The sequence below is a fragment of the Vitis vinifera genome, chromosome 5, assembly GCF_030704535.1.
Source record: "Vitis vinifera cultivar Pinot Noir 40024 chromosome 5, ASM3070453v1".
In the NCBI taxonomy this organism is placed as follows: Eukaryota; Viridiplantae; Streptophyta; class Magnoliopsida; order Vitales; family Vitaceae; genus Vitis; species Vitis vinifera.
The window spans coordinates 12,152,586-12,171,920 of NC_081809.1; the positions used below are offsets into that span (position 1 = coordinate 12,152,586).

At 28.7% G+C, this 19,335-nt stretch overlaps 3 protein-coding genes across 3 annotated transcripts; all 3 read right to left on the reverse strand.

Moving 5' to 3' along the window:
* Positions 1-9,887: 9,887 nt before the first annotated feature.
* LOC100257913 (glycine-rich cell wall structural protein 2) lies at positions 9,888-11,101 on the reverse strand. Its single transcript, XM_002285612.5, has one exon. It carries the CDS (start codon positions 10,576-10,578, stop codon positions 10,066-10,068), a length of 513 nt encoding a protein of 170 aa, XP_002285648.1. The 5' UTR covers positions 10,579-11,101; the 3' UTR covers positions 9,888-10,065.
* Positions 11,102-11,433: 332 nt separating this feature from the next.
* Positions 11,434-12,184, reverse strand: LOC109122558 (putative glycine-rich cell wall structural protein 1). Its single transcript, XM_019219753.2, has one exon. It carries the CDS (start codon positions 12,065-12,067, stop codon positions 11,594-11,596), a length of 474 nt encoding a protein of 157 aa, XP_019075298.1. The 5' UTR covers positions 12,068-12,184; the 3' UTR covers positions 11,434-11,593.
* A 617-nt stretch (positions 12,185-12,801) lies between these two features.
* On the reverse strand, positions 12,802-13,547 carry LOC100252761 (glycine-rich protein 5). The gene has a single exon (XM_002285615.5). The coding sequence runs from the start codon at positions 13,450-13,452 to the stop codon at positions 13,009-13,011; it is 444 nt and encodes a 147-aa protein (XP_002285651.1). The 5' UTR covers positions 13,453-13,547; the 3' UTR covers positions 12,802-13,008.
* Between the last annotated feature and the right edge of the window lie 5,788 nt (positions 13,548-19,335).

Below are 19,335 nucleotides of genomic sequence, written 5' to 3' on the forward strand. Positions count from 1 at the left end.
AATGTGAGTATTAGTAAGACTTGAGCTTTGATTTGATCAATTTATGATTTAAAAAAAAAAAACGTCTTTCACATATTTCAATTGTGAAGTTTGAAACTTGAAAATCTTAAGAGAAGCTTGTTGTTACGCTAATTTTTTGTCTAACCTCTTCTAAAAATTTTCTTAGTTTTTATACCTTTAGTGAATACACATGTCAATTTCTCTCTAGTCAAGATTTAAATAGATTACAACAAAAAATATTTTCTGGATCCTTGTAACTCAATTCATGTGGAGATAATTTTTTACCCATGTTCTTGTGAACATGGACTTTAGTTTGTGTTCTTGTGACCATGAACTTTGGTTTGTGTTCTTGTGAACATGGACATCCATTCGGGTTATCTATAATACAAATCATAGGTCATGTTCGAAGCAGTTCGTCTTGGTCCTTATTTGTTAGGACATAACTTTTGTTCCACGTCATAGTGAACGTAACACGACTCAAGAATACGAACATGCGGGTAGAATATATAAATATACAAATCAATATCCGTGTTCATAAGAACACGGGTATTGTCCACTTCAAAGCTTTGAAGAAATTGAATGGTTGTTGAAGAATCTTGGAAGATTTAAAAGAACCTTGAATCCTTTTAAAGAAGCATTAATGAATTGCTCATTTATAGGCATTCTTGAAACCTTTGAAGGAGCCAAGAAGATTTTTGAAGAAATTTGAAGGAGTTCAAAGAGGCTTTGAAACTCCACCAAGACTTTTCCATCACCTTCTTAGTCCTTTCTAAATTGCATTGAGAGTTTGGGAACCTTCCTATTGTATCAACCCAATTGTGTGAGATAACATATGGTGTTGGGCTAATTTAACCCAAACATTAAAATCTGACTTTTTAAGGAACCATTTTAGTTTTGGCAAATTTGAAATGTATATCAAGTTCATTGTTCATTATTCAACCATTATTCAGTCTTTAATTTGATGAAAAAGTTATTTTCATATTCAACTTCTGTTTTTATATCTTGAATGTTTATTATAATTGGGGTTCAAATTCTTAATTTGAATCTCAACTATGAAGACTAATTTGCCTCTTCAAAACCATGGGAAAAATGAAAGAAGGAAAATACTGATATAAAGGTAAAAGAATTAAAAAAGAAAAAAGAAAAAAGGAAAAGGTGGAATGCAATAATTTTCTTACTTCTCTAATACCTTCTTCATTTTCCTAAATATATTTAAATTTACACCTTGTTTGGACGCATTTTCCAAACAAGTAATAGGAAAAGGTTATTAAAGGGTGTGTGATATAACTTAATTTTTATTATTTAATCATTTAAATTGATTTAAGTAAAATTATTATTAAGTTGTTAATTTAAAACTTATTATTTTGTTTTTTTTTTCTTAAGGTATTAAATTTAGTTAATAAAGTTAACTTAAAAGTTTTTCTAAATCACTAAATTAATATATTTATGCTTATTAATTGTAATTAATATTTAATTCATTCTCATTAACTTTAAATAATAAATATGTCTGTTAAAAACCCATATAAAAAAATATTGTAGACGAATGCAATTATATAAACAATTATAACATATTTATTATAAAAAAATTGGGTCATGAATATGTAATCATTGATGCAAGAAACTTACTTAGATTTATGAAAATTAGGTAAAAGAGATTTGAGATTTAGAATAAATTAATTATCTTAATTTAATAATTAAAATTATTTTTTAATTTTAAGTTATCATATTAAGTTATTTTATTAAATATGTTTAATTACTTAAATTGAATTATATCATGTTGTTAAGTTGATTTACAAAATACTCTCTTTTGTGTGATAGGTTATTGATGATATGACAAAAAGGCATTAAATGACTTGGATATTGGCAATGGAGAATGGTAGAATTATCTCTTAAGGGATGGAGCTTAGGGTTTTTTTCTCTTTGGAATACAATAGTGAATCATCTTATTTTATAACCCTAAATCCCAAGGGGTTTATATAAACCTTCTTACGAGCTTAAGTGACTTGAGCCTATTTAAGGCTTGAGTCATTTAATTTAACGCATTGAGTTATAATTAATTAAATAATCTTATTGGACTTCAATTAATTAATTAGTTCAATCCAAAAAATTAATTTATAAGCTCTTGTGTAATCCTATGTTCTTATCAAAACACTTTTATGCACACATGAATAAAAACTTAAGTATCCCTCAAAATAATATGTCATCAGATAGTGTACACTTGAGTAGAGATCACTAGACACTAAAATCATAGAAAAATATTGTCTTCCTTAAAATCCAATTCTAAAATTAACTCAATACCATATTGTAAAGAGTTAATTGTACTCCAATATTCTATGAAATTAAATTGATTAAATTTAATTTAATTAATTTTTCTCTACTAATTATTATGTGCAAACTCTCCATGAATTAGTGTCCATAAAATTGATTGTATATGTTGATTGCATTAATTGTATATGAATGTGGAACTTTTAGTTCAAATTTATAATATTATATTATAAAATTTTTTAAATTTAATTTTAGATGGTATTGATTTTGATCTATATAGAACATAGATATAACTTTAAATAGTTTTATGAATTTTTACTTTTAATATTCAAATTTATTTAAAACAATAAAATATGAATAATTTAATTATTATTATTATTATTATTATCATTATCATACTTAAACACATACTCCATTTAACAATTTTAAATTAAAAATTAAATTTTAAAACAAAAACAAAAATAAAAATTTCAAGGGCAAACTTAATAAGTATCCTTAGCAAACTTAGTGACAACTATGACATAACATATGTGGTGTGAAGACAACGATCACTTAAGTGATACTTGAACTTGATATATATGGAGAGGCAATGATATATGTGAAGACAATGATCACTTAAGTGATACTTGAACTTGATATATATGGACAGGCAATGATGACATATACATGACATCAAACCTTAACATATATAGTCACCTCAACATATCTTTCATATAACCATGATAGACGTAAAGAAAACTATTATATATGTGACGAACAATCTCAACTAATGATCATTAGTGAAAAATACCTACCTTGACATGATGAGTGATGAAAGATACCAACCTTAACAGTGTATATTAAGAATGATTGTGCCCCTACTACATAGATGACATATTTGAACATAGTAACTTAGTGATTGAGATATGACATATATCTTAATCCTTGATGGTCAACAATCATTAAGGATGACATTTTTTTCTTGTAGCAACTCTACTAAAATCGATCATGTCATTGTAACTTAGTAAGTGTTTGATATAAGATCCAACCACTTAAGTGAAAAAAAATGATTGGTCTAACTTTTTAAGTTCATTTGATAATAAATTTTTTTAAATCATTTAAGATCAATCACACCAAAAAATCACTAAATTTGTTTAGTGAAAGGAACTTGACTAATCATTTATGACAAAACAATATAAGTGAATTTTTTAATTTTATCACTTTTTTATTCTATATTTATATGTAGACTCGCATTTTTCGCGTGCATCTCCACTTGATGGCGAAACTTGTTTCATTGGTGAAAATTTGATTTTTTTTAAAAGTTAAAGTCGCCACTTATTTTAGTTCATTTTGAAAAAGAGGAAACAAAATAAAAAATAAAATTCTATGTGACTCCTTATTTAAAAAAGACATGTTTGTAAAAATCAAGTCTATATTCGAGAATCGGGTTATCTATCTAGAAGGTACAATGATAAACCGTAGCACCCCTCTAAGCCTTAAGATTAGGCCTCTACTAAACCAATGGAGGGAATTGTAACAGTTAATTAATTAATCATGGATACCAAGATTAAGAAAGACATAAATCAATATGTAGGAAAATAGTTATAAAGGTAGATTAGAAGAATTTACAAAATAAATGAAAAGAAAATTATACAAATTAATTTATTAAACTAATTTAAAAAATATTTTAGAAATTTCTTTTTTAGGAAATTCCAAAGGAGTTTATTAAAACAATTTCGAATTAATAATTTCAATTTATTTATTTACAAAAAAGTTTCAATTTATTTTCAATAAGTGATTTGATTTGATTTGATTTTTGTATTTAAGTTTTATTTTCAAGAAAGTTACTTGCACACATATTATTATTGAAAGCATTTAATAAAAATTTTAATTTGATAATAAAAATAATTTTTATTTACTTTTGCTAGAAGAATGAATTTTTATGACCTTTACAATTAAAAAAAAATTATAAATTATTTTAAAATATATTTTGGGTTAAATACACTTTACCCCTCAACCTATAGCGTGTTTTGCACATTGCACCTTCAAGTTCAAAATCCGGCAATGTACCCTCCATCATTTCTAATTGCATGTAATGTGCATTTTTTTTAGAGACACCATTATTTTTTTGGATGGAAAAACATGTGCTCTTCACATGACTAAATCCATTTCTCATTCAGGTATTAGACAAACAAAGGACTATCTGGGTAGCATCCATGTTCATTATGCAAGTCATAAATGTACTGAACCCTTACATCAACATAAATGCCTAACTTCAAGCTCAAAATTCATTATTTGCAAGGCTAATTATTGACATTTAAAGCATTAAAGAGACACATAAAACATTACAGTTCTATTAGAATAAAAGGCTACCTGACATCAAATTTAGAAATGAACTAAGTTTCTTAAAAAATCCATTGCTTGTTTCTTTTGAAAACTAAAGTTTTGGAGGGGTGTGTCCAAAAAAACCATTTAGACACACCTTGTTGCAACTATGCTCGTCGCTTGTGTAGGAAATTAGCCGGAAAAAAAAAAACATTATTGGTTGTATATAAATAAGAACCACCAAATCCAAGCTAACAAACAAAATCCAATTACACAAATACAAGCCATAAAGATCAAAGTGGTGTTTACCCATGTTCTTGAAGTCATGTGAAGAAGGATGGTGTAGTGAGAGGTTATCCACAATAACAGTAGCTATCGTCAAATAGAGATGGAAAAGTGGCAATCATGGTGAAAGATGGTGGTGATAAGAAAATGAAAAAAAGAAAAGAAAGAAAAGAAAATGAAAGAAAAAGAAGGAAGAAGAAAAAGGAATAAGGGAAACAATTTTGGGTAGGAAGAGAAGGATTTTAGGGTTGTTATTTTGAATGGATGCTCATGATTTAACAAAAATAAAGGGTCCAGATTAATTCATTAAAGAATATGAATTTGGGCTGAAAATAAAAGAGAATAAGTCTAAAAATAACTAACCAAAATTATGAAAGAAAGAAATAAATAAATGTAAACCCCAAAATTTGACATTATTTTTTAGGTTGAATGTAGACCCTCCATCTGTGATGTATCATAACCATTCATTTACCCATTTAAACCCTAAATACCTAATTTATCTCTCACCACTTTTCTTTTCATTTCTTCATCTCATTTTGTTAGCACACTTTTTTTTTCTTCTAGTACTCTTTTCTCCATTCACAACCCTTTTTTATTTTCCCCCCATTTTCCTACTTTACTTCCCCTTTTGTTCCTTCTTCATCTTTCATTTTTCATTTTCTTTCCCACCCACAATACCACCAATACTGGAAGCATCAACTCGCTGCCATCGACGATGAGAAATTACCAACAGTTGCGATGTCGATGCCCCTTGCCAACCATGACACCACAAATTTTCAATAATTGTCATTCCCCCTCTCTCTCTCTCTCTCTCTCTCTCTCTCTTTTCCATCCTCCATTTTTGTATCCATCTTCATACCCATTTCTTTTCTCCATGCATAACTACACCCATGCTACCACTACATGCCACACTTTTTCATCCATGGATGCTTGAAGTGAAGGTGATTTTCCTTTGATCTCTATAGTAACCGTTTTTTTTTAAATATATATATTATTTTTGTACATATTTGGGAATATGCATGTTTTGTTCATTTTTATTATTTGTCTTGTAGATATGTAATTGTTGTAAATATATTGCAATTATGCTATTATAAATTTTTCTTATTATTTATTTATTTTGTTATAAATATATATATATATATATATATATATATATATATATATATATATATATATATATATATATATATGTAATAGGTATTTGAACGAAGGATTGTTGTTTTGTTGGTTCATGTTTTTAAGATATTATAATAAATAATAAATATATTTTTCTTCCTCTTTCTCTGGTTCAATAAAGTCTTAAAGTTTATTTATTTATTTTTTAGTAAACTAAAGTAATGGCTTATGAATTTGGGAGACATTGTTTCCAAATAGTAAACTTAAAATCCTTTTGCTTAAAATAAATAAAGTGAAACCATTTTCTTTAAAATAAAAAAATTAAGATAATTTTTATTAAAGAAAATAATGTTTTTTATTTTATTTTATTTTTTTGTATAGTTTGAAAAACATTTTTTTTTTCATAAAATAGATTTTCTTTTTTATTGTAAATATTTTTAATACTAATGAAAAACTATTACTTCTAGTCGGAAACATTTTTTATTCTTTTTAAGAATTTAGTTGTTTTGTTTTTTATAAAATCTTTTCCAATAAAATTGGGTAAGTTTCTTTTAAATAAAATTTGAATTAAAATTTTCTTTTAACTAAAATTTGTAAAAAGAAAAAACTTAAATATATATATTTTAAATTACAATTGAACGTACCATTTTGGAATATGTAAATGAATTTGTAAAAATTGTTTTTCAAAATAAAACTAGAAAAATCTTTTTTTTTTTTGGTTCATAAAAGTTTGGTTGAAATATCATTTCTAAATAAATTCTTAAAATTCAATTTTCTAAATAAAGGTTATAAAAAGTTTTTTTTTTTAAATATATATATATATATATATAAAACTAAAAATCCATTTTCTAAATAAAAGTTGTAAAAAAATTGTTTTTAAATAAATTGAATTGGTTTGGTTTCATAAATGGAATTGTAAAAATCTAAGTTTAATAAAAGTAAATCAAAATCCAACTTTTTATAATTTTATTTATTTTTTTTAAAGGCAAAACTATTTTTTTAAATAAAATAAGAAAATATTTTCTTCTTCTACTTCTTTTAAGTTAGGAAAAATCATCTTTTAGATAAAATTTTAATTTTTTTTAAAAGACAATTTTTTTTTTTAAAAGTAAAGTTAAATAAAAATTTCTTTTAATAAAAGTCAAACAAAATTCCCTTTCCCTTGAATAAAATTGTGAAAGATGTTTATTTTTAAGGTAAATGTGCTTTTTAAATGATTTGTAAGCATATTTCAAATTCTCTTTCTTTTAGATAAATTTGTCAAAATGTAAACTTCTTTTTCAAGTGTACACTATTTGTAGACACGTCTTTTTTCAAATAAGGAATCATACATGGTTTTCTTTCTTATTTTGTTTTTTCTTTTAAAAATAAACAAAAATAAGTGGTAACTTTAAGTCTTCTTATATATATATAAAATCAATCAATCAATTTTTCACCAAATAAAAATGCAAGTCTCACCGTTCAAGTGGGGACGCACATGAAAAATACGGGTCCACAATAAAATAACCAAAAGTAAAAACATAATAAATAAAAAATAAAAATAAAATAAAAAAGTTTGGGATCCACATTTTCCTTTTCATAAAATAAAGATTCTATTATTAAATAATTTTATACTAAAATGTGTCTTCTTATAAATCAATTTTTTTATTATTAGTTCCTTCATATAATAAAATTAAAATTTAAAAAGAATCTATTTTAGTTCATTTATGATAATTATATTAAATCAAACTCTATTTTTAATTTATTTATATTGAAAATAAATTTCTTTCACAATAAAATTCTTTATTTTAGTTATTTAATATAATAAAAGTACAATTCCAAATGAACTCTATTTTTTTACTTATAAAAATTATTTTTTTATTAAAGGGTTATTGGAAAAGATAAAAATTATGATGATATTTTTTTAAATGATTTTGATGAAAAAAATTAGATAATATATTATATTTATTTGTTATGAATTATTTATGTTATATAGAATTTTTTTCTTTTATGTTTTAGTTCATTTACTCCATATTTTATTTTAGTTTGTTATTATAAAATACTTTAAAAAAAAATATTACATTCAGTTAATGAAAAGTTTGGAAAAAAAAAATAAATTAGAAAGAAAAAAAAGGGAAAGAAGGCAAGTAGTGAATAAAACTTTTGTAGTTCATATCCCGGAGAAATAAAATTATTTACAAAAGGTACTTCATAAAACTTTTCTTTTCTTTTTATTTTCTTTAAGAAAATACAAGAAAAATATTTTCAAAATTTTCATAACACTTTTATTCTATCTCAATTTTTTTTTTTTTAATCTCATCCTAATAGAGGAGAATTGTTTTTTTTTTTTAGGTGGTGTTTGTTCCAAAAAGCCATTTGTTTTCAGAATTTAGGTTGTTTGTTTTTCTACTTTTTCATGACTTATTATGAACTTTTTATTAAATAGAAAAAGCCAAAATATATAGCTTTTTCTAAATAGAAAAAATAATATATTGTTTTTTTTTTACTTTTTAATGCTTAATAGAAATAAAATACTACAAAAACAAACAACATAATATTTAATACTATTAAGTATTAAGGTTCTATTTAGAATTAAGTAAAAAAACAAACGTCACCTAAGAGTCTATGTTTTTCCTTTTGTTAGCATTTTCTCATTGCTCAAAATACTTCGAATAGTTTTTATTAAAATAAAAATATTATAATCAAGAAAATTTTATGATTCAGTATTTTTTTTATTATTAATGAGATACTTTTAGGGTAAAATTACGAGATACATTATGCTGATCATTAATCTGCATGTATTTTATTTATTATTTATGATTGAATTATGTTAATTAAGATGAAAAACATTATATTAAAGTAGTGAACTTATGAGAAGTATAATAAATCCTTTCCAAGAATAAAATTGAGTTTCTTTTAAATAATCTCTTTATTAATTATATAAAATAAAATTAGAATTATAAATAAAATTTTAATTAATTAATTTTCTTCTTTTAATTTCAAGTTATCATAATGTATTCAATGAAAATTTGATACAATTTTTCCTTTAATGAAAAGGTAACTACCTAGAAATATTTGACATATTTTTACCATTTTTGAGATAAATGATAGTTAAAAAATAGTGTTGTATTTTTGTAAGATAAAAAAATAACATTTTATTTTCTTTATAGTTTTGAACATAGTTTTAAAAAGTGTGCTTAAGGGTGTATAGGTTCAAGGCACAACCACTCCTTTATTATAGTGCCTTATATGCCAAGACATGTGCCTTATTGGAAAGGCATGTCTTGTTGACTTTATTTTTTCTTTTTAAACACTTTTATTATTGAAATTTTTAATTGTATATTGAAATTTTTACAATTTTATTACTTTTTTATCTTTTAAATATTTAGAATATAAAATTTTTTGTTGATTGAATTAGATTTTTGAATAATATTGATGTACATCTTAGATCGCATTTCATTTCACATACACCTTGTATTTCATCTCGAGTCTAAACTATAGGAGACTTCAATAAAAATTTAAAAACTTCATCTAATCAGTATTATGTATAATGTTTAAATTTTCAAAGATCTCATATAACAAGTGTAAATTTAAATTTATATAAACAAATCATTTTCAAACTTCACTTATTTATATTATTGGATGGTCGAATTAAATTAACACTAAAACTTAATATGATATTAAACACTTTCTTTCAATTCGAGACTCGTATGAAAATTTTTTAGTACTCAATTTTTCACTCAAATTAATCTTTTTAGTACTTGATTTTCAATTTGATCAAACTCTACCTTAATTTTGCATGTAGAGGATGATGCTTGATAATATTAATTGGGGTGACGTGGACGTGTAATTCACAATGTAAATATATTTATCTTATTGTGATATTTATTTTATTGTGATGACAGGAAATATAGAGAAAACCAAGTCCATGCAAGAAGTGAAAAAGCTCATACACGCAGTAATATTAAAGAAGGGAAGTACATAATGCCTAGAACATGCCCTAATAAAGATTATTATTCACATGCACATAGGTCTCATCTACTTATTTCTTCTCCACATAGTCAAATAGAGACGACCATTTTATTCTTTTATTATACTCTTTATGTTCTTGGTCATTTAGTTTCCACGCCCCGAGCCTTCACCATAGCCATAACCTTCGCCATGGCCTGATCCTTCACCAGAGCCGCTTCCTCGACCAGAGCCCTCCCCATATCCTTCACCATGACCAGAACCAGATCCAGAGCCAGAGCCAGAACCTGAACCTTGACCATGCCCTTGGCCTGACCCAGAGCCTGATCCTCGTCCTTGATTACTTCCGGATCCTGACCCAGCCCTGGAACCCGCGTATGACCCGGCGTATGAACCTGCTTCTGAGCCTGAGCCGGACCCTGAACCTGATGAAGAAGCCGAACCTGCTCCAGAACTAGCTCCAGAGCCCGAGCCCGAGCCCGAGCCTGAGCCTGAGCCTGAACCACTCCCACCTAACCCAAGGCCTACACCAACACCCAATCCAACTCCCACCCCACCCAGATCCAGACCCAGGTCCTTTCTTGCCACTCGGCTCTGCGAAACCACAACAAAGCTTGAAACAAGCAATGCAACGAGAGCTAAAGACCTCAAACCGGCCATCGTATGAGCTAAAGAAATGAGTTCTAATCTACTATATTCGTTGTTGATCTTTCCTTTGGCTAGAGACAGCTATTTATAGTCGAAGAGAATGAGGTTGGTACGTAAAGAAACGTGTGAATATTAAGAATAGAATAAAGAAGTGGAGGTTGGAGTGGCCTCTTGCTTTGTGAATTGGAATGGTGATTTGTACATCTGAAATCTGGATGGACGAAGTTTTGTGGCTGAGAACGTTGCGACTGCTGAGTGGAGCTTTGTTGGAGCGCTGAAGCCCTGGACACGTATCACTGCAGTGCTGGCGACCATATAATCCACTCACTTAAGTGGAGTACGAATCCTCACTCATCACACCCTAAGCCTAGATGGAGGACGCAAAGGCTGTCACTAACGATGAAGTTTGTCAATTTTTTTAAAACTATCGTGAGCACAGCTTGTTTCATCTGCTCACAAGGAGAGCTGCATCACAGTTCACAAATGGTCCAAACGATCGGAAAATAAAGATGTGAAGTGGAGCAATTTGCGAATACTAATTGAACATTAAGAGGCTATTCCTTTCCTCTTATTTTTTCTTCTTTTTTTTAATATGATATTTTAAGTATGTTCTTTTATTAAAAATGGCTTTTTCGAAGAACAAAATTGAATTATCGTTGTGATATTTAATTTATTATTATTATTATTATTATTTATCCATTGCCTGTGTCCCGGGGTTTCAAGAACTAAGGGTTAAACATAACAGAATGTAACAAATGTAATGTTGATATGGTTGTTGTTTTCAGTTCAGCTTCTCTGCTATCTGTTGCTACAGTTGTTGAATATATTGATTGTTATCAGGTGAAAAAGTTTGTAGAAGACTCTAAATTAATATCTAAGAATATGGGTAATATATATTCAAGATGTCAATACATATTGCATAGAACATGCTCTATTAATAAAGATGTCACATAAACATAGGTCTCATCCACTTATTTCTTCCCAACATTAATTATTCTTCTATTGTTCTCTCCTTGGTTTTGGTCATTTAATAGCCATAACCCTCACCATGGCCTGATCCTTCACCAGAGCCGCTTCCTTGGCCAGAGCCCTCCCCATATCCCTCACCATGACCAGAACCAGATCCAGAGCCAGAACCTGAACCTTGACCATGCCCTTGGCCTGACCCAGAGCCTGATCCTGACCCAGCCCTGGAACCTGCATATGATCCAGCGTATGAGCCTGCTTCTGAGCTTGAACCTGAACCTGCCCCAGAACTAGACCCAGAGCCCGAGCCCGAGCCCGAGCCCGAGCCTGAGCCTGAACCACTCCCTCCTAACCCAAGGCCTGCGCCAACTCCCACCCCACCCAGATTCACACCCAGGTCCTTTCTTGCCACTCGGCTCTGCGAAAGAACAACAAAGCTTGAAATAAGCAATGCAACGAGAGCTAAAGACCTCAAACCGGCCATCGAATGAGTTAAAGATGTGAGTTCTAATCTACTATATATGTTGTTGATCATTTCTTTAGCTAGAGACAACTATTTATAGTCAAAGAGAATGAGGTTGGTAAGTAAAGAAACGTGTGAATATTAAGAATAGAATGAAGAAGTGGAGGTTGACGTGGGTTCTTGCTTTATGAGTTGGAATGGTGATTTGTACATCTGAAATCTGGAAGGACAAAGTTTTGTGGCCATAAAGTTGCAACTGCCGAGTGGAAATTTTGTTGGAGCGCTGAAGCTCTGGAAACGTATCATTGAAGTGGTGCCGACCTTATAATCAATTGATCACTTTACTGGATTACTAATTCAGCTCACTCATCATGAAGACGCAAAGGCCGTTACACCACGATGAACTTGCTAATTTTTTATTTTTTATTTTAAATTATTGTCTTTCATCCACCCATTCATACAAAAAGTGTTGCATCCACAAATAAATTTATTTTTATAAGCTTCTTCAATCTTTTTATTTTTTATTTTTTATTATATAAAAATTAAATGATTTAAAAAATATATAAATTTTAATTATATTTAATTTTTTTTATAATAAAATTAAATATGAAAAAAAATTATTTTTCTTAGTTTTTTTCTTTTGTTTTCATTTAATTATAAACTTATTTAGAATCTATTGTGTGTTGTACTTATTTCTTTAAGTAATCATAAGGAACTCCTTTTCTCTCCTCTTTTGAACCTCACACAGTCACACAGATCAAATAAAATGAAGGAATTTGTGTCTTGAAGCATTTTGTCTATAATGATTTTTCCAAAGAAAATATTCATTTTATTAAATGAAAGATAAGAAACGGGAATACAAATGAGAGATTTTAGATCTGCATCATCTTCCACACGGTAAACAACCGAAGACAGTAGAGAACACTCACACAACAGCAGAAAGGCTATTAGATTCACCAACTTATTTACACACAGAATGATGAATCATCTATTATTACCACCAGTGCATGTTCTCAGTTGCCACCTCCCCTGCCATAGCCTGACCCGTATCCTGATCCTTCACCGCTTGCAGATCCTGACCCGGCCCTGGATCCAGCATAGGAACCGGCTTCAGAACCCGCTTCAGAACCCGCACCAGACCCTGATCCTGAACCTGAACCTGAACCGGAACCTGACCCCAAGGCTGAACCTGACCCAGACCTTGACCCAGAGATGGAACCAGACCTAGATCCAGAGATGGAACCCAACCCAGACGCAGACCCAGATCCAGAACCGGATCCAGAGACCGAGCCACTGCCACCCCCTAAGCCCACACCCACGCCCAACCCTGTTCCAACCCCACCTCCCAGACCGCCAAGATCCAAACCCAAGTCCTTCCTTGCAATCCTACTACTCTCAGACACAAAAGCAAAAGTTGCAATAAGCAAAAGAACAAGAGCCAGAGACTTCGAAGCCATGTTAAATGATAATGTAGAAACAGCAAAGAAGCCTGAGAAAAATGAAGTTTAAAACAAAAGCGATAGTAGAGAAGCTTTTGTGTGAGAGTGGGTGCAGACAGGCAGTTATTTATAGCTGTTGACACTGAGTGGACATGCAAAATCTACAGTAGAGTGAAGGAGTATTCTAGCTTATAATTCGAAGTGGAAAACACCATGTGGCCAAAGGGGCATAGCCATCTGGATGACGTGTTGGATGTCACCAACCCACAACCCATATGATCTCCACTGATAACCATAGTGGAGCATAACGGGCAGCTTTGTTGACTATGTCTCATTCTTCATTTCTTCATTGCTTGTAGCATATTTTCCTTAATCATTTCTCCAGGTTAGTTTTACGATTAAAAATAAAACTTTAAATGAAAGGCAAGCTTAAAATGTATTTTTTTTTTTATTATTATATCGAATCTTTTAAACGGTCCTCTTCATGATTTGTCCAAGCTTTCTAACTTTTGGAAAAGATAAATTTAGTAACATTAAGGTTATATTTGATTGGGAAAAATACTCCATAAAAAAATGTTTGGATTTCATACTTAATTTTATTATAAAAAATATGAATAAAAAATTAAATATAATTAAAATGACTATAAATTTACATATTTTTAAATTATTTAATTTTTATAAAAAAAAAGATTTAAAATAATTTAAATAAATTTGAATTACCATACTAAATTAATTAATTAAACTTAAATTTAAATTTTATTTTTTTACTTTTTCTTTCTTCTAACTTTACATCTTATTTTCTTTTAAACAGTATTTGGTTCCCAAAAACTTTGAATAAAAATGCGAAGGAAAAAAAATATAAAGAAAAAGTAAAAATAAAAAAATAAAAAATTAGATTTAAAGTGAATAAATTATTTTTATTTACCCTTTCAAATTCATTTCACATATTTCTTCTCTTCATGAAAAGATTAAATAATTAAAAAATGAATAAAATTTTAATTTATTTTAATTATATTTGATTTTCTTTCATGTTTTCATAAAGAAACCAAATATACGAGAATCATTTTCCTTAATTTTTTTCTTTTTTTTGGTATCTTTTGAGAACAAATATAACCTTATGTTATATTTGATTATCAAAAAGTACTATAAAAAAAATTGTTAAAAAAAATTATTTTCTCGTGTTTAATTTTATTGTGGAAAATATAAAATAAGAATAATTTTCAACAAACACCATGAGATGAGCTTATTAAAAATGGAAAACTTCTTCTCAAATATAAGAAAATCATGTCAAATCTATCACTTGAAAATTTATTTTAAACCACATGTTCAGAAATTTATTGGTAGTGGTTCTAAATAGTGCATAGTGATAATGATTTGGCTTTTAATCAATCCATCATGCTCCCTGTCTAGATTCCCATTACTTTGCTAATTATTGCTTCAATAGTATTTAATTAGTTGATAAACTAATTATACATGTTCAAATGCCTTGTTAATATGGTTGCTTATTTAATCTTAACCATGCTTTAGTTAGTTGCTTGGTTAGATTGGCATGCACGTCATGACCATGTCCCATATGGCGTAGTCCATAATAGTGAATCGTGTGTCTACACATGCATTATAGTGAGGTACAAAAAGATGGATCTTCTTCCTAGGATGAACTGTCATTTCTAAATATCCTAAGATATGGACAATATAATAAATCAAATATGCACATTATTTCATAAACATATTTTGTATTAATGGCCAGATTTTGATTAAGGGTTAGTTAATTTTGTTTATTCTCATGATAAAGATTAATGACTTGATATAATGGAGATTTGGCAATTGTGGAGTCTGATCTTTTGGAAAGCAAGCTTGCAGCTTCTTCATTTATGTGCTCGACTCGGTGAAAGGCAACAAAAGGTTTTGTTGTTGGGTTCTAATCACTTATCAATTTTTGCATTGATTTTTACTTTTTTTTTTTTTTTTTGTCCATAATTTTTGATGATTGGGTTTGGGTGGAGGAAATGATTTGTGAGCAGAGTAGGAGCATTAGAGGGGCTCCGATTCCGAGTATGGTGGAATTGAGAGTGAAAAGATGGTCGTAGGCCCAATAATTATCTGCCCACGTCCATTTATGGCCTCATAAAATGGATGTTGCAAATGGTCGTAGGCCCAATAATTATTTGCCCACGTCCATTTATGGCCTTAGTGAAATGGATGTTGCAACCAAGCTCACTAAAATGATTTCTCACAATTATTTAAATAAATTATTTTTTTAAAAAAATTGCAACATTATCAAATCCCGTAAAATGACATTATTAAGATCTTCGAATCAACTTAAAATATTATTGTAACGATAATGATATATGATGCTTTTTTATGAGAAAGTTATTTTTTATTTTTTATTTTTTATTTAAATAATAATAATAATAATAATAATAGAAGTTGTGGACTTATACAGTATCAGAACAAAACTCAAAGTGAAAGTGGGAAAGTTGGCAAGTACTTTCTACTTGGTTTTGATTACAATAACGAACCTGAAAATGCGCATGTGGCATTATTAGAACTTGGAGAGGGTGGCTAAAAATTCAACTACTGGTGACTAATTGCTTGACTCGGATAGAGCCATTTGCCCTTAAAACTTCATCTAAAAAGGGCTTAATTACAGATATAAAAAATCGATTAAGTCAGGAACATTAAAATTGTTTTAAAATTAAACATCTAACAATTGCTTTTTGTGAATAAATAATTGCTAGCTTTAACCTTTGTTTGTTTTGGGAAAATCAAAACGTAGGAATAACATAACTTTCTTTGAGAAGGAAATCAGAGTGAACCTTACTAAATTTCTAAAAGAGGTAGGAAAGTGCATGTTGTATGAAAACTTGTTTTAATTCTTTATATAGAGCTTGAGTAAACATATTTGTTATACATGATGTTTAAAATAAATCGAGATATGAAGTTTTGGAAATTTTAGTTATGTTTGACACTTAAATATGACAAATTTCAATTAAAACTTATTGTTTATGATTGAGATATACTCTGTTGTAATCAGATGTACTTTGTTTTGTTGGAACTAACTTGTTGAAACAACATGAGTAATATTGAAAGTGTTGATAGTATTGACATATCTTCTTGTAAGGCACCATGATAGGTGGCTTGGAAGAAGATAAAAATCAACGGGGAGAAGTGGTTCCTAAGTAAAAGTCCCAAAAGAAAAAAGAGTAAAATACCATAGGATGAAAGACTCAAAACATCATCGGGAAGATCCATGTTTGGATTAATGGAGGGCATAGATGCATGTCTCGAGGTGAGAGCCCTAAAATACTTTATGTATCGACATAACTATTACAAGTTGTGGAAATGGGTTTAGAGGTTTAAGAAATGTATATATATAGTGTGATATCTATTGTTAGATGTGATATGATTGTGCATATTTTAAAAAAGGTTTAAGAAATGTATTGTTAGATTATTTGAATTGTTGATATGAGTCATGCAAAACATTTTGAAATAATCATATTATAAACTCTTTTATTTTATTAAACCCGTTTTTAGAGAGTTGTAATTCACCCACTTAATTTAAAATCATTTTTTCCCAAGACAATTTGAAGAGTTCAAAGAGAAAGGGAGAGTTGATTTTCTATATATGTTGCTGATAAGAATCCTTGAATACTAAATTTTTGAAGTATAGGTGTTTTAGATGTTAGAAAGTTTTGTAAAAATAATAGAAATAGAGAACTACAATTGTTTGGAATAGTTATACTTGTATATAACTTGAACACTATGTATAACATTTTGATGAAATAAATAAAATGCAAAATTCTAATATTATGGATCGAGATGATTTGATATTGGTTGAGTTTGTTTATTAGCTGATTATTAGATTGTTCCATGATTTTTATAGTAGAAAGTTTCTAAAGTGTTTAACGTTATTCAGTAGAGGGAAAATATGACTTAGAAAACTTGGTCAAGTTTTGAAACATATTAAAAACCAAACAAGAAAGATTGAGTAGGTGGTTCAAGGTGTTGGTGTGCAAGCTTAAGATAACATATATATATATAGAGAGAGAGAGAGAGAGAGAGAGAGAGAGAGAGAGGAAATTGGAAAGGTACACAATTTGTTAAGAGGGAGGAGGTCCAATTTGTTAAAGGGAGGAGGTGCGTAGCTTGAAAGGTGTGCAATTTGACTGGGGTTCAAGTTTCCATTTTACTTTAAATTTACAATGTAATTAACGAAATATCCCCATTTTAATCTTGTAAAATTACTATCAAAACCTAATTCTAGGTAAAACAAAATCTAATTTTCTAATTTTAATTATAAATTGACAACTTTTATTAAATTTCTTCAAAACAAAGTTCATCCAAGTAAAATTATTAAAGATAAAAATTCAAAAAAAATTAATTTGAATATTATGAACATGAAAATAAAAAAATTTATTACTTTTTATCTTAAATTTTAAAACTTTTAAAAATGACATATTTTTTATGGTTAGTGAAATTTCTATATGGCTAAGACAACGTATTTGGCATATCTAAAAATCTTCAATCCATTTGACCATGTCATTTAAAATTTTAAAATAAATAAAATTTTAAATTTAGAAATTGTAAAATAAGGTGTTTTGTTTTTGTCATCATTTGGGAATATATATTTAATAATAACTATAATAAAAAATCTGGTTGTTATTTGTATATCAAAATTAAAATTTTTAAATATGAAAATAAATTATTAATATATTATATTATAAGCATTATATCATTATATGGACCCCGCATTTCTGCACATGTGTGTTTCCCACTTAAATGACGCGACTCGCTTTTGATTTTGAAAAATGATTTTTGAATTTTTTTTTTAAGTTGTCACTTATTTTTGTTTTATTTTTAAAGGGAAAACAAAATAAGAAAGAAAACTCTAAGTGTGACTCCTTATTTGGAAAAGACAGTTTGTGGAAAACCAAAGTCGGGTATGGGGGTCAAGTTACCTATTGGGAAGGTACGATGGTGAGTCATAGCACCCCTCTAAGCCCTATAATAAGGTCTCTACTAAATAAGGTAAGACAAGTGTGACAATTAATAAGGAAATCAATGGATACCAATGAAATAATCAAATAATAAAGTGAATCATGTATAAGAATAAGCAAAGTGGGAGTGAGATCGTACCTTAGCAGCAAATAATAGTGCACTATCATGGAAACAAGGTTAGCTCAAGTATAAAATTATCACATGCATATCAAAGATCAGGACAAAGATCAAGCAATATTTATTAAGCACAACAGTTGACAATCAAAAAAGAAAACTCATATGTAGGGCCCCCACCAAAGCTTAATTGATTTTGTATGAATTAATCCCACAAATTCCATTGTTTTGGAATTACGGAATTAAATTCACGCTTGTTTCAAAACATTTAAAAATTAATGAAAATGTGAAAAGATGCTTGCTGGAAAGAAAATGGCAACTAATTTTATTGAAAAATAGATTTTTTTTTTTTGGTAACCTAGAACTCTAAGGAAGAGTAAAAAGGTTAAATGATTTATTTGAAAGTTGGACTTTTGAAAAAATAAAGCTTGAAAATAAGGATGAAGAAATGAGAAAACGAGGGCAAGAATTTCTTTTAAAAAAAAATGACCCACCAAAAGGTGGCCATGCATGCCATGAAATAATGAGATGGGTCCCACAACCAGATTTTGCCTTGGAGCTCCTTACCGATAGAATTTTGCCAATATTCATCTTCAATATTCCTCGCTGATGATTTTTTGGTGGATTGAGCAAAAGAAGATGTTCTTCAAATAAAAATTCAATAGAATGGCAGCTCCCTTGGGGTTCCCATAATCTTTTCAATGGTTTCCTCTTGTTTTGTACATTAATCATTCTGCTCGTCAACCTCATTTATGCTCATCTTTCCTCAAAACATGGCCAATGATGTGA